The sequence below is a fragment of the Bos mutus genome, chromosome 21 (assembly GCF_027580195.1).
Source record: "Bos mutus isolate GX-2022 chromosome 21, NWIPB_WYAK_1.1, whole genome shotgun sequence".
Classification (NCBI taxonomy): Eukaryota; Metazoa; Chordata; class Mammalia; order Artiodactyla; family Bovidae; genus Bos; species Bos mutus.
In genome coordinates, this window is record NC_091637.1 from 58,151,329 (window position 1) to 58,165,442 (window position 14,114).

Here is a 14,114-nt window from a genome sequence, read left to right on the forward strand (position 1 = left end):
GTTTCCCCCTGGGGACCCCAGAGGAGACCGGAAAGCCTGGAGCTTTTCCGTAGTGACTGGGGGAGAGGCAGGAAGCTGTGGGATTCAGCCGACCTTTCAGCCTGGCCGAGCACGGGGTTGGGCAGCGTAAATGCTAAGGCATCTTAATGCAGTGGACACATGAAGGAGGGCCATGGCCCAGATTCCACACACATCCTGGGGATGCAAAGAAAGACTCAGATGCAAGAGGACGAAGGGTTGACACGCCACATGCAAGCTCGGGCTAGGTCAGTCATCCTTTAATGCCATGGAGGGAGTGGGGGGACCTGGCCTGGGAGGGGAAGGCTGAACTCCGAGAGGCAGTTAGGCTTGGGTGGGATTCACCACCTTTCCCACGAAGAGGGGAGATTTGGTGTTTCTGTCGTAGAGGATGCAGAGGAAGGGTCTGTTGAACTCGACGTCTGGGGGAAGGGACATGGGGATGGCTTCCAGAAACGTGGACCCGACAGCTTCTGTCCCTTTCTCATCGATGGTCAGTGCAGCCTTGTGGAGCGCCTGGAAGGCGGGAGAGCAACGAGGTCACATGGGAGTGGAGACAGGCCCCCACCCAGGCCTGGGAGCCAGGCAGGGAGGAGTGCCTCGCCCAGGGTGGGGCACCCTCTGGCCTCTCTCCTCGCCTCCTGTCTTTCCCCATCGCTGTCTACCTGGCCCTGCAGGGGACACACGAGGGATGCTCGCAAGGCCTCTGTCTGATCCACGAGGGTACCCCAGCCTCTTCCTCCCCAGCCTTCCTGGGAAACAACCCATCACCTCAGGGAGAGATTTTCCTGCCTTCTGTTTCCTTGGCTCCCCTCTTATTTGTGGAACCAGATACTAAGCTCCTTGGGGAGCAGGACTTTGAGGGGTGCTTTCATGTGCCTTGTCCCCACCCAAGTACTCTGTTCACAAACACTGAACCGCAGTTGTTTTCTTGGGCACCTGTAATTCCCCTGAATAAACGGCATCTTTGGTTGAAACCACTGACTCGGTGATTCGCCAGTAGTTCCCGGAGTCTCAGATGCAGGGGCCAAAAGGTCTTGGCAATCCCCGAGCCTAAGTCTCTCTCTGTAAGTAGGGGGTTATAGGGGCCCAAAAAAGGGAAGTCCCTGGACAAGGATGAGACGGAGAGTAAGTGCCACAACTTCCAAGCACGTGAGGCCACCTCCTCCCCTCTGTCAGCTGACCACACTGCCGTCGTTGTGGAGCGATGGCATTCCTCAGGGGCCTTGGTCTGCTGGCGTGCCTGCGTCCCTCTGCCCCTTCCTCAGCCTCGCCCCAGAGCTGTGGCCCCGCATGCATTCTGACCTACAGACGTCAGGGACACACTCACCTTGGACACCTTCAGAGGCTGTTCCTTGGTGATCCCTGAGAGGTCAGCCCTATCGCTGAAGACCTCGGTGATGCCCACATCGCCCAGGACAGTTTTCAGATCGTACGTTTCAGAAATGGACAGTTTGGGCAAATGTAAATTGGCAGAACTGTCGTGAAAAAAAAAAAAAGTCACAGAGTTGAAAGAGCTTCCTTTTCTGGTTGTTCTTTCCAGTTGGTGCCCTCTCCCCCTGCTCTCACACTTTGGTTTATTCCACTTTTAGTTCCTCTATGCCCAGGGTCAGAGGATATTAGAATCAGGGCCATCCTCTTGTCCTGCAGAGCCTCTCAAGGGCCACCTCCTCTGAGAAGGCCTCCTGGAGATCTGGGGTGTCTTCTGGAAGGACTGTACTCACTACTTCCCTGTAGGGTTTCATCACACCCGCTAGACTGGGACTCCCCCAGGGCCAGGATCCCAGGGGACTGTGGGGTGTGGTGGTAGGTCCTGAGTGACATCTGTTGAGGGCGTGAGGAGTACTTTTCTGTATTTTCATCTTTGTTTTATGTTATACATGATAAAATTGCTCATCCGGGCCTGGGCATATTTACAAACACAGAGACAGGTACTGATATGGAGTGCATGATGGGGACCTGGTCGAACCACACTCATCTAATGACAGAGGAATCAGAACCAGCCTCAAACAGGTGCTGGAGTTTCCTGCTCTGGGCGTTGGCTTTTTCAGCATTATCTTGGATAATGCTCCAAGCATTATCCTCCCCTCCCCCGCCCCCATCCTGCCGTGGACTTTTTAGCCTGTAATCCACACTCTATCCTGTAATCTACATTCAAATGCCACCTTTGCCAAAAAGTCCATCCTCTTCTTTCTGGGTTTGCCAACAACATGAATTTGACATTGCTTTCCCTGTGCACCAGGAACGGGCAGTGTCCAGGCTGGGGAGGACGTCCTCAAGGACAGGACTTTCACTCCTCACCCCTGGGCACCAGCCCTCCCATGGAGTCTGCCTGGTACCACGTGCATGCATTCTGGCCTCTGTTGGAAGCAGACACACAGCGGTCATGGCCGTGGTCGGTGGGTCTATCCCCCCACCCTCTGACTGAACCAGATGTGGCAGCTCCCGGGTCGGTCTGTCTGGGAGATCACCTTGCATATTTCTTTTCCAGGAACTTGGCGAGGAGTTCGTTGTTGAGCTTGTCCTCCAGCTGCTGCAGTTTCCCCAGGTCAGGCAGGATGAAGCAGGCGGTGACGTTGCCCACGTAGTCCAACAGCAGCACCCAGCTGGCGAGCTTGTCGCAGTAGTGGAGGTCAAACATGCCCAGGCGGTTCATCATGGGCACCTTCACAGTGGTTTGCTCGTCCACATGGAAGTCCCTCTCTGTGGTGTGCTTCATCTCGAAGGGCTTCTCCCATTTTCCTGGAGAGAAGAGATAGCGGACATCAGCCAAGGGTGGGAGAAGGTTTAGTAACAGTGGGGAAATAAAGGAGCCCTGAGCCTCCTGGTGAGGTACTTCTCTCTGAGCCTCAGGTTTGCGTGTGTGCTTGTGTCCGACGCTTTGCGACCCCATGGACTGTAGCTCACCAGGCTCCTCTGTCCATGGGATTTCCCAGGCAAGAATACTAGAGGGGTTTGCCATTTCCTACTTCAAGGGAGCTTCCTGACCCAGGGATCAAACCCGCATCTCCTGTGCTTCTGCATTGGCAGGTGGATTCTTTACCCCTGAGCCACCTGGGAAGCCCCAAACCTCAGTTTTACCATCTGTAAAATGGGTCTAAAGTGAACCAGCAGTCTACAGAAAAGACTTTGGGGGAGAATAATGCAAGGCTGGTATAGGATCCAGAATTTCAATTTCGTGGAGTCTCATGTGGTAGAGGAAGAATTTAAATCTTGGTCTTCCTGACTCCAAAGGTGTCACTACTTTCTCTGCACTGCAGTTGTCAGAAGTGTGGTTCGGGATTTGTTTTTCTGACTCTATTTTGGGAGGCACTGCATATCATACACCTCTCCAACGTAGGAATTTGCCATGCATGTTAGGACATTTAGGGCTCTGAAAAGTCCTGCAGAGATGAAGGTACTTTGTTTAATCCATAATTCCCTAACCCTATTTGATTACAGGAAGTTTTAGTGGTCATGTGTGGAAAATTGAATAACACATGCAGAGATGCACGGCTATATCCCATTCTGTGCTGCCAGGAAAGTTAAGAACTGAGTGTTTGAGAATATTTTGGGGGTATTTCTGTGTGAAAAAGCTCAGACTGGTTACACAACCTTACCTTTAAAGGAAATGTAATTCACCAGAGCAAAAACTGTGTTTGGGTCAAGAACCTTTACCAAATCCACAATTTTTCCATGGCTTCCCTTCTCTACATAATCGTTGATCTTCTTCTTGGCCTCCTCAGCATCCCTGAAGTTGATGGAGAAGGCTTCAGAGTGATACAGGTTCTTGACATCCTCCAAAAACGTATCCACTAGCTTTGCACTCTCATTGATGAACAGACCATTGCCAGTGGTCAGTTGCAGCTGGTGGTTTGGCTGGTTCAGGGTGTGGAGAAGATGCTGAAAGCCTTTGTGGATCTCAGCCTCTGCGAGCTCAGTGAGGTTGAAACCCAGGCCCTTCAGGATCTCAGTGTGAGTGTTGCCCTTGGCTCCCAGGGAGAGCATCGCAAAGGCTGAAGCGATGCTCACGGGGGAGAAGAAGATGTTGCTGGTGTTGGACTGATGGGCCAAATGGTGGTATATGCTGAAGGCAAAGTTGGCCAGGTTGGGGGCAATCTTGTGGCACGCTGCTTCCTGGTGGGATGTATCATCTGTCTCTTGGACAGCGTGTCCTTGGAGAACTCCAGCCAGGGAGATGGGGGCCAGGCAGCACAGGGCTGCCAGCAGCAGAAGGCCCTGCGTGATGGAGAGTGCCATTATCCTGCAAGAGAGAAGGGTACCATGCCTGGATCAGACCATACAGTGAGTCCCTTGGCCACTGACTGATGCCAGGTCAAAGCAACCAGTTTATCGAGGATCTATATGACTAACATTCTTCTATGTCAGCGTCACTGAAAGACTCAGAACAATGGCAGGGACTTGATGGTGCTTATTGCATGCCAAATTCCATCCTAAGCTCTTTACTGTCTTATCTCACCATGCTCTGGTAACAGGCCTCTGACGTAGGTCATGCGACACCCCTGGGCTTACAGATGAGACCAGGCTCCTAGAGGTTAAGTCACTTGTCCAAGGTTTCAGGACAGACAAGTAGCAGAATCAGAATCACACTCCCAGGTCATCTGGGTCTGGAGTCCACGCTCTCGATGGCCCCACTAATATCCATAATGACCCCAAGGTGTAAGTGCTGCTGCCCTTATTTTGGGAAGAGGAAACTGAGGGACAGGAAGTGGACAATGACCCAGGAGGTGGGTGGAATTGGACTCAGGGATGATTGGATCGGGAACAGCCCTAGGAGGACTTCCACTGAAATCTGTTACCTAATGGACAGAGAGGTGACAGCCCAGAGTGGGAGGGATCTTGCTTCAATGACACACAGAAGAGCTGTAAGGAAACCCAGCTGGGGCGGGGGGCGGTACCCCAACACACAGTGAACCTCAGCCCCTAGTGGATGTTCCTGAGCTGGAGGGCTGCCCTCACAGTGAATCTGTGGCCTCAGTCACAGGACTGTGCTGACGGTCAGCTTTGCCACCCACCCTGCTTGCCTCTGTCCCAGCTCTGCTCAACATGCTTGTGGGTGCTGAAGGTCCTGGCTCCTCCAGCCAAGTGGAATTTGTCTCTGTGTGGGTGGGGGGCGGGGTGGGGTGGGTAAGAGTTGGAAAAGCATCTTTTCGTTTTCAGACAGACCTGGCTTCTAATCTAGGTCTCTGTCACCACCAGCTGTGTGACCTTGGATGAGTTGCTTAGTCTCTCTGGTCCTCACTTTGTCACAGGTAGAAAGTCAGATTTGGGGGATCTTTGAAAGTAAGATCTTCACTAAGTCTAGACTCCACACCTTACATTGAAAGCACCTAAGAGAGAAGATGGCCTTGAAGGAGAGCCTGGTAGATGGGCAAGCAGAAGCCCTCAGAGGATGATGAGAGGAAGATGAGCTCCATGGCTGGTCGGAGGAGACAGCAGAGAATGGCAAGGCCTGTGGGTGGCCCAGCAAGGTCAGGCTCCATCTAGTGATCATTAAAGTCAGCATCTCCTGCAGCAACACAGGACCAGCTCTGCCCCACAGAGCTCCCTCCACTCCACACAGACCCCTGCCTTGGGCCACCACGCCGAGGTCTCCTAAGTACCACCTGCTCTCTTCCCAGATAAGGGAACTGAGTTCCAAGCAGAGGAGAGGGTGTGCCTGCAGCCACAGAGCTGGCTATTGGTATTAGTCACATAACTAAAACATCATTTTAATAAAATACAAAGACAAAGGAGCTCTTGAACTTGGCATATGGAAAAAGTTGGAAACAAGGAATGCTGGGTTTTACTTACCCCCTTGGACTTAAAGTTTCTTTCCAATAAACAACAAGATGAAGTCCAAAACTGGTTTCTTTCCATTACCTTTTTTTTTTTTTCTGGACTTCAGGCCTCTAAATAACCCAAATAGAGACCACAGATTATGTAAGACCTGTTTATATTTTTCGTAAACTAGCCAGTGGTTTTAGAGCTGAAGATGATGCTGAGATTAATTCTGTATATTTCCATTGCCCTTGCACTTCTCGCTACCTCCCCACCGGATTTTGGTGTGGTCCTTCACGGTTGATGGAAATTCCCCATCTTGGTGAGGCTCAGAGATGATGAGGGATTTGAACTCTGCACGGTGGGGACACTACATATGCCAACTGGCCTCAGAGCCAGAGGCTGTGGCTTCTCGTGCACACAGGGCCACCTCTGTCCACTTGGCCTTAGGTAAGCATTTACTTGTTTTGGGGCCTCACTCTGCCCAGTTGTATAGACTGAGGTTAAGGGGGACCTAAATGAGGTCCCTGTGTACCAATGCTGGAATTTTAATTAGAGGGGTATCTGGGTTTGGTGGAACAAGATGGACTGAAACTTCCCATGGGGTTACAGGGTGAGGTGCCCTCCTGCCAAGAGGGATGTTGACCTTAAGAAGGTAACAAGGCTGGCATGCGGCTGAGGGGAAGAGGGGCTACAGCTGGGGTGAGCACCTCCCTGCCCCCACCCCATCCTTCTGCCTGGGGGTTACATCACCTCCTTTGGCTTCCTCGTCTTACAGTAAATGGTCTGAGGCCAGGAAGGGGTCAGAGCCTTGCCAAGGCCATGCAGTGAATCAGGGATAAAGCTGGCTGGAGCAGGGCTTGGTTTCCCCACCTCTCGAACTATAGACGGGACAGTGTGTCTCCAGGTCAATTCAGTGAGTGTCAGAATTAGGTCCCGAACACTGTGATGTCAGTCTTGAGACTCTGTTGGCTTCCTTTTGCCTCCCAGTCTGTTCCTTAGAACTTCGGGGGCCCAAGACCTCTCTCTCCTCTCCCTTTTATCCAAGGAAGTCCCTTCCCCCTAATCCCCAAATCCTAGTGCTGGGGAGCTGACCAGAGATGAGAGAGGAAACGGCGAAGTGCCCAGAGGTACAGGGACCAAACTTCAAATCAGCAGAATGAAGATGTCACAATGACACTTCCGGAGTCTGGGGTAGGTCGGGGACAATGAATCAGCTGTCCCTTTGCCTAATCTCATGCCATTTCTTTCCCCCAGGACATAAAATGGTGATCAAGAGCGACCCAGTGGGGTCTAGGAAGTGACTGTGACCTAAGGTCACAGCCTATCGACACCTGGGTAAAGCCCAGGGTGACTCAGCCCTGCCACTTACAGGTAAGTGGCCTTGGGCAAGTGATTGCACTTCTTCGAGCCTCGCCTTCCTGTAAGTGGAGAAAAGAATCTCTTGCAAGGCAGATGTGAAGAATGGATAAGGTGATGAGTGGGTGGGCATCTAGCAGGTGTGGAAGCCCTACCTGTGCACAGGGAGGGTTCAAGCTAGAGAGCTGGCAGATTTCTTCCAGGCCAGTTAGCCACACTGCTCAGGACCAGAGAGGGGAACCCTGCTCTGCACAGAATGGCCTCTGAGTTTAGAAAATGTTCAGTTCAATTCTCCAGGTCTTTATTCATTGACTATTAGCTGCCAGACCCTATTCTTAGCAAATGTCAGCGTGAGCATCCTCCTCCTCTTTTCACTTCGTGAATAGCAGGCATCCATGCACTGTCTCATCTTCCCTCAGAGCTTACCCTGAGAGGTGGGAGTTATTATTAGTCCCATTTTATAGATGGAGACAGCAAGGAAATCAGTCCTAAGTATTCATTGGAAGGACTGATGCTGAAGCTGAAGTTCCAATACTTTGGTCACCTGGTGCGGAGAACTGACTCACTGGGAAAGACCCTGATGCTGAAAGATTGAGGCTAGGAGGAGACAAGGGTGACAGAGGAGGAAATGGTTGGATGGCATCACCAACTCAATGGACATGAGTTTGAGCAAAGTCCAGGAGATGGTGAAAGACAGGGAAGCCTGGGGTGCTGCAGCCTACGGAATCCCAAAGAGTGGGACATGCCTGAGCCACTGAACAACAATATAGATGGAGAAATCAGGGGCTGTGGAAATTAAATAAATTACTGAAAATCACAGAACTGAACTGGCGGCTTACAGAACTAATTTTTTGTGTGTGCAGCATGTGGGATCTTAGTTCCCTGACCAGGAATCAAACCTGTGCTTCCTGCAGTGGAAGTGGGGAGTCTTAATCACTGAACCACCAGGGAAGTCTCTACAAGACCGAATTTAATCCTGGGTGTTTTGATTCCTGAATTTGGCATTTAGCCCTTCTCTGTATACAAAGCTGAAGGTAGAGGCCTCAGAACAGAAAACCTCAGAGGTGGCCTGGCTGAACAAAGAGAGGCAGCGTCACTTTGTGGCTAAGATTAGAGGCTATGAGGCCAGGACGCCCACGCTCAATTTGCTATCAGTTCTGTGACCTTGGACTAGTTACTCAACCTCTCTGAACCTCAGTTTCCCAGTGATGATATGGGTGTACTTCCCCTAAAAGACAATTATGCAAAAGAAATAGGTGCAAAGTGCCAAGAAATTCCTGGCACACTGTCAGTTCTCAGGAGGCATCAGTTGTTGTTGACACTGTGGCTCTTTCAGGATCCTCTAAAAGAGTCTGGTTGCCTTGGCCTGGGTCATTTTTGTACTCCATCTCCAAACACCAGTGATGGAAAAATCATATCCTTCCTAAAGTCCAGAGATCAAAGCTAGTGGGAGTGGGGTAGGGGCAGGAGGGCCAAGGTTATCTGTGCTTTGCCCAAAAAGGCAGAGAGGATGAGCAACTGTCTAAGGTCACCCAGCATCAGAGGTGACTCAAAGCCAGACCAGGCTTCCCATTCCCCAGCTGGTGCCTGAGACCTGAAGGGATGATTGTGCAGTGGGCATGAGGGCAGAAGCGGGGATTCTGGAGGGGATTCAGCCTAAGCTTGAATCCTAGATGGTGTAACTGGGAGCAAGGGATGAACCTCCCTGTCCCAGAAGTCTTCATCTGTAAAATGGGAACGCCACGGTAACTACCTCAGAGGATTGCCATGAGGCTTAAATAGAGGCTGCCTGTGCAGAGTAGGGGCTCAGGAATACAGCTCAAAGCCCACCCCCAGGATAGTGCCCTCCTCAGCTCCCCATCTTCCGTGGCACACAAGGATGGCCAGGGGCCCGCTGTGCACAGGGGGGCCCACTTCTGTAACTCCAGGCTGAGACCTGGTGTGGTTCTGTTCTGGGCACTGCTGCAGAGAATGGAGGCATGATGAACAGCTGAAACTCAGAGCTTCTGGTCCGACCTGGCTTCCCTACCAGGTTGCTCTGTGAACCTGGGCTACTCACTGTCCCTCCCTGAGCCTTATCATTCTCATCTGTAGAAGCAAGAAAAGATACACACCCGAGCAAATGCAGAGGCAGCGAGACCTACAGAAGACCACCAACAGGAAAGATACAGGAGCTGTGCCAGCAGAAACATACATACTCCCTCCTAGGTCGCTGGATGCCAAAGCCAGCCCCCACCCCCTCACTTCCACTTCCGTTCGCAGAGGGCCACTTTAGTCACCGGGAGGAATTGGGGAAGCCCTGGACAGGCTTGGGGAGCAGGAAAGGACCCCTAGGGCTGCTGTTACTATGACAACAGGTGGCCCGGCTCCAGCCTGCTCCATCCTCCTTGCATCCCCAAGGCTTGCCCGGGGAGTGCAGGGTCCTGGAGGCCTCTGGCCAGTGGAAGGCATACTTACGATTCACTGTCCTAGGTCAGGGCTGGTGACTGAGGCCGAGGAGACAGAGCCCTGTCCTTCCCCGTATTTAAGCACTGGACCCAGAGGGGCGAAGGGGGAGGCTGCTGGTAAACATTAACCAAGGTCAGCCCAGTTATCAGAGGAACAAATAAGGACTAAGTCCATCAGCTGGACACTGAACTGCCTGCTCACGTCGCCCATCAGTGCTCCTTCTGGGCGGCACGCAGCCCTGTGCACCATATCCCTGAGAGAGTCTTTGTGCCCAGCTCATAAACCACAGCATCCTGCGTCCAAGCTGGGGTGGCACTGATGCCGACATTCTGGGGGACGGCATGCCTTTTGCTGGCCTTCAATCCACTGGGGAGCTCTCAGTTGCTGCTTAATCGGTAGCAAGGGCTACCATTTATGGAGCCACCTCGAAAGGCCCACTGCTGGGACTTCCCTGGTAGTCCAGTGGTTAAGAATCTGCCTGCCAGTGCAGGGGACGTGGGTTCGATCCCTGGTCAGGGGAGATTCCATATGCTGTGGGGCAACTAACCCCATACAGCAACTGCTGGAGCCTGTGCCCTAGAGCCTGTGACCCATAACCAGAGAAGCCACTGCAATGGGAAGGCCGTGCACAGCAACTAGAGTAGCCCCCTTGCCAGAACTAGAGGAAGCAGCAACAAAGATCCAGCGCAGCCCCAAAACAAATAAACAAACAAAAAGGCCCACTGCTGAAGATGCAAGGGGTAGAGCTCAGCTGGCAGATAGAGAAACTGGTCATCTACCTAAAGTCACCAAGCAGACACAAAACCTCTCTCGCCTTCCCTGGAAACAAAATGGGTCCTGACTGCAGTTGACACAGCTACCTAAGGCTGATACGGGTGGCGTGGGCACAGGCCTAGGGTCAGAGAGTAAATCTACAAAGAGTTGTGTGGCCTCAGGCAAGCTGGTCCATCTCTCTGAAACATGGGGTAGTTTCATTTGCATCCTAAGGCCTTGGAGGTCCCACTTCCAGCTCATTGTCAGGGATATGGAAATCACTTACGTAAAGCACTGGGCATACACTAGGCTCTTGATTTTGATCTGCACAGCTCTCTGCTCACACCTGCTCACCAAGCTTCTCCAGGTAGGAGGAGGTGCAATTCCTGGCCAGCCTCAGGCCTGTTTCTGTTTCCGCTGGACCTGGCTTCCGGCCAGCTAACTCAATCCACAGGCTGCCTGAATTTTCCTGGGACCTGTGGCCCCATCCAGGAGCTACGGCAGGCTTTTGGGGGCACTGGTGGTGGCCAGGGTGGTAGTGTGGGATTGAGGCCAGTAGGGCCCTACTGGGGCGGTGCACAGTGTGATGCCAGCCGCCTTGGGCTTTTCAGTGGGTTAGAGTCCATTTAGAAGCCTAAGGCAGTTGGCATTGCGCTGTGTGCACCGCCCTACACTCCCTTGGCACACCATGTACACTCTGTATTTGTTGAGTCAGTGGACAAATGTGTCTTTGTCCACCCCTCATCCCCTGGCCCCAGCTATGGGACTGTGCCTGGCGAATAGCCTGTAGGTTCCTCTAGCACACAGGTTTAGACCAGGGAACCCAGCATCCCCACTCACTGGCTGTGACATCTCAGGGGAGTCATTTAAGCGCTTCATGCCTCAGTTTCCCCATCTGTAAAATGGGGATGTGACAGTTCGTACCTCGCTGGGCTGCTGCGAGGATTAAATGCAGCAGTTTCAGAGCTCAGAGCCCAGCATCGGGGGCACATGCTGAGCCCTGTGCCCGTGGATCTCCCTGGTGTGATTCTAGGTGGGTGGTCTAAGGATGACGGGAAGCGTTCCAGGAGCTTCCCTCCAGGCTTCCCTTACTGAGTCCTCGCAGTGTCCCTGTGAGGGGAGTGTGTACCACCCCCCACATAGGAGCAGAAACGAGCTCAGGGAGGGAGGTACTCTCCGCTCCCATCTCTCCGGACTCTCCGATTCTACAAGCTGGCTTCAGAACACTGACTCTTCCCCTGAGCTGGCTGAAGGGGTTTCTTACCCAGGGCTCTGCACCCACCCATAGCTTGAAGACCCAGGGTGTGATGAAACAAGGTCTGCCCTCCGTACCTCCTGGACATTTGTTCCCCTCCCCGTGCCTCAGTTTCCCCATCTGTGAAATGGCCTCCCCCCACGCCTGGCTGCCCCTCTCAGCTCTCGCACTGAGTGGGCGTCGGCAAGTGTCCAGGCTGTTGCCACACTTAGTGCTTCTCACCCTGGTGGTCTGGGGCAGGTGGGAAGGTGCCCCCCCATCCCCCTTACCTTCAATGCCAGGTTCTTGTGGCAGAAGGAACTCCTCCTCCCCTGGAGCTCCTGGAGGCCGTGTATGCCCTGAGCGCGGTGCCCAGGCTCTGCCAGCACAGGAGGAAGGAGCTTCTGGGTGGTTCAGGCAGCAGGTCTGGGAGGGGTGGGGACCCTGAGCAGGAAGCTGCCTTGCACAAAGCTGCCAGGAGCCAGGCAGATGCCAGAAAGCCCGTCCCAGCCCAGGCGGTAGTCCTGTGTGTCACCTGTTGCCCTGCTGTGTCTGGCTGTGTGACCCAGGATGAATCACCCAGTGCCTTTGAGCTTCTGTAAGCGGGCTGGTTGCACCTGGCAGAGCAGATTAAAGGGGATGACAGGTGTCTCCTTTGGGCCCAGAGCCGGGCATCAACGTCTTGGCAGGTTTCCAGGGCCACCTGTGGAGGGAGGCGGCCTGAGCCACCTCTGAAATGCACACAGGGAGCCCCACAGAGACTGAGATGGGCTGTGTTCAGGGGGGAGGGTGTGTCACAGACACTGGCTGCAGGAAGAAGGGATGTAAGACATCGGGGGGACTGGGGCACTTGGAGGAGGATTGAAGAAAGGGCGTGAGGCAGGGCCTGGAAGAAAGTGAGGGGCTCTGGGTTGGGACCTGTTCCTTTTGAGTCCAGGGCTCCATGCTCAGCCCTTCCTTGTCTCCCCATCCTCCCACTGCCCGCTTCTCTAGTATTTCACGCTGCAGAGAGCTCCTCTGGACGGGCATCCTGGGAACGAGGGGTGGGGTGATCCGGGAAAATGGGCGAGCACAGAATGCCTGGGGTGGATCCACCCAGTGGCCATTCTCCAATCACAAATCAGAAGCCAAACTGGAGAAAGTCCACTAGGTTACTTCTGGAACTGTTGATTGTTGTATCCAGACTGATTCTCTGGGAATGAGTGTATCCTAGAAAGATGCTGTGGGATGGCTGCGAATCGGCAGTCTCTGGGGAGACCCTGTCCCCACCATAATCCTGCCTAGATATGGGAGAGGGATGGAAAGAAAGATGACAGTGAAATGTGCAGTCTGCAGCAGGAAGGGAGTGAGGGGAGGAGTATAGATCAAGTAGATGAAGGACCAGAGGCCCTGCTTGGTCCAGAGAGTGATGGAGCACTTCAGGGATGCTACATCTGTTGGCAGTTTCCCAGAGAGTGTGGGACCTAGCCTACACTGACTGCCCCAGGCACACACACAGACACATCAATGTACCCCCGATACTCACTATGGGAGCCCCCTTCCAGGCACCGGCTCCCTTCTTCAGGGGGCACTGTGGCTCAGTGGCTCAGGCATGGGCTCGGGGGCTGAGCACCTGGATTTAAGCCTTTACTCCACCACTCTCTGATGAGATCTTAGCTAATTAACCTCTCTGCACCCCCATTTCCTCTTCTGTGAGTTGGGGAATAAGAATGACCACTGCTACCAGAACTGTGAAGAGCCAGTGTAATGATAACACACAAGACCGAGGGCAGTCTCAGGCAGAGATGGGCCCTAAGTCAATGCCAAACACATTTTATCTTTGATATTCTGAGCCTGGAAAACCTTTCAGATGAATCCCAGGATCTGAGCAGGAGAAAGATTTGGAGGGAGGGGCTAGCGCGTTTGCCCAGGGACACCTCTTCAGATTCAAGCTTCTGCCTAAAGGCCACCAATCCCCTTCCTGGGGGCTGGGCTCATTTTGCTTCCTTAGGTCAGAGGGCCATGGGCAATTACATCTTTCTGAGCACCTGTGAGGGGCAGAGGGCCAAGTTGGGTGAGGGGTGGTTGGAGCCAGGGAACCTGGACTTAGAGGAGGAGCTCATTTCAGCTCTCTGAGCCTCAGTTCCCTCCTCTGTTAAATGGGCATACTTAGAATCTCTCTTGTTCATATGATTGTCATGAGGCTTAAATGTAGGGAAGCTGTTGGGATGTTTGACAGGCCTGCTCTATTAGCAAGCCTGGTGCCACGTCCGTCTTCTCATAGCTCATTTACATTAGCAGGGTTAGTTGTGTGGTCCAGGTTTTTGATTCCAGGAGATGGACCGAGTTTGCATCATCAGGATGAGTTCACTTCATCCTGGCATCTCGCAGCTCTACCAGCTTGCAACACCCTTGGGGACCTTCTTTCCTTCTGTGCCCAATGTCCATGGCTACTTTCTGTGTGTGTGGTTCAATTCTTGCTTTTTCTGAAACTATCTGACCTATTCACAGCTTTTAATTTGAGTCTCCACCCTTACCTGGAGAAAAAGAGGGCAACTCTTTG

General features: G+C 53.0%; 1 protein-coding gene across 2 annotated transcripts; it reads right to left on the minus strand.

Annotated features, from left to right (window-relative positions):
• Positions 1-272: 272 nt before the first annotated feature.
• Positions 273-11,983, minus strand: SERPINA1 (serpin family A member 1). 2 transcript variants are annotated; one of them, XM_005896206.3, is made up of 5 exons: positions 11,863-11,983; positions 3,618-4,261; positions 2,490-2,760; positions 1,349-1,496; positions 273-534 (listed from the first exon to the last, which is right to left on the minus strand). In XM_005896206.3, the coding sequence occupies exons 2-5, from the start codon at positions 4,255-4,257 to the stop codon at positions 343-345; spliced, it is 1,251 nt and encodes a 416-aa protein (XP_005896268.2). In that variant the 5' UTR covers positions 4,258-4,261; positions 11,863-11,983; the 3' UTR covers positions 273-342. The 2 variants fall into 2 exon arrangements, with proteins under 2 accessions (XP_005896268.2, XP_005896267.2); XM_005896205.3 differs by lacking the exon at positions 11,863-11,983 and adding an exon at positions 9,595-9,661.
• Positions 11,984-14,114: the final 2,131 nt, after the last annotated feature.

Bases quoted from the DNA above. Each gene is read 5' to 3' on its own strand.
- SERPINA1 (XM_005896206.3), bottom strand. From the start codon at position 4,257: ATGGCACTCTCCATCACGCAGGGCCTTCTGCTGCTGGCAGCCCTGTGC. The intron at 2,761-3,617 runs GTAAGGTTGTGT...TCTTCTCTCCAG, and splicing joins GAATTACATTTCCTTTAAAG to GAAAATGGGAGAAGCCCTTC. The intron at 535-1,348 runs GTGAGTGTGTCC...CCCGCCTTCCAG, and splicing joins AGCCTCTGAAGGTGTCCAAG to GCGCTCCACAAGGCTGCACT.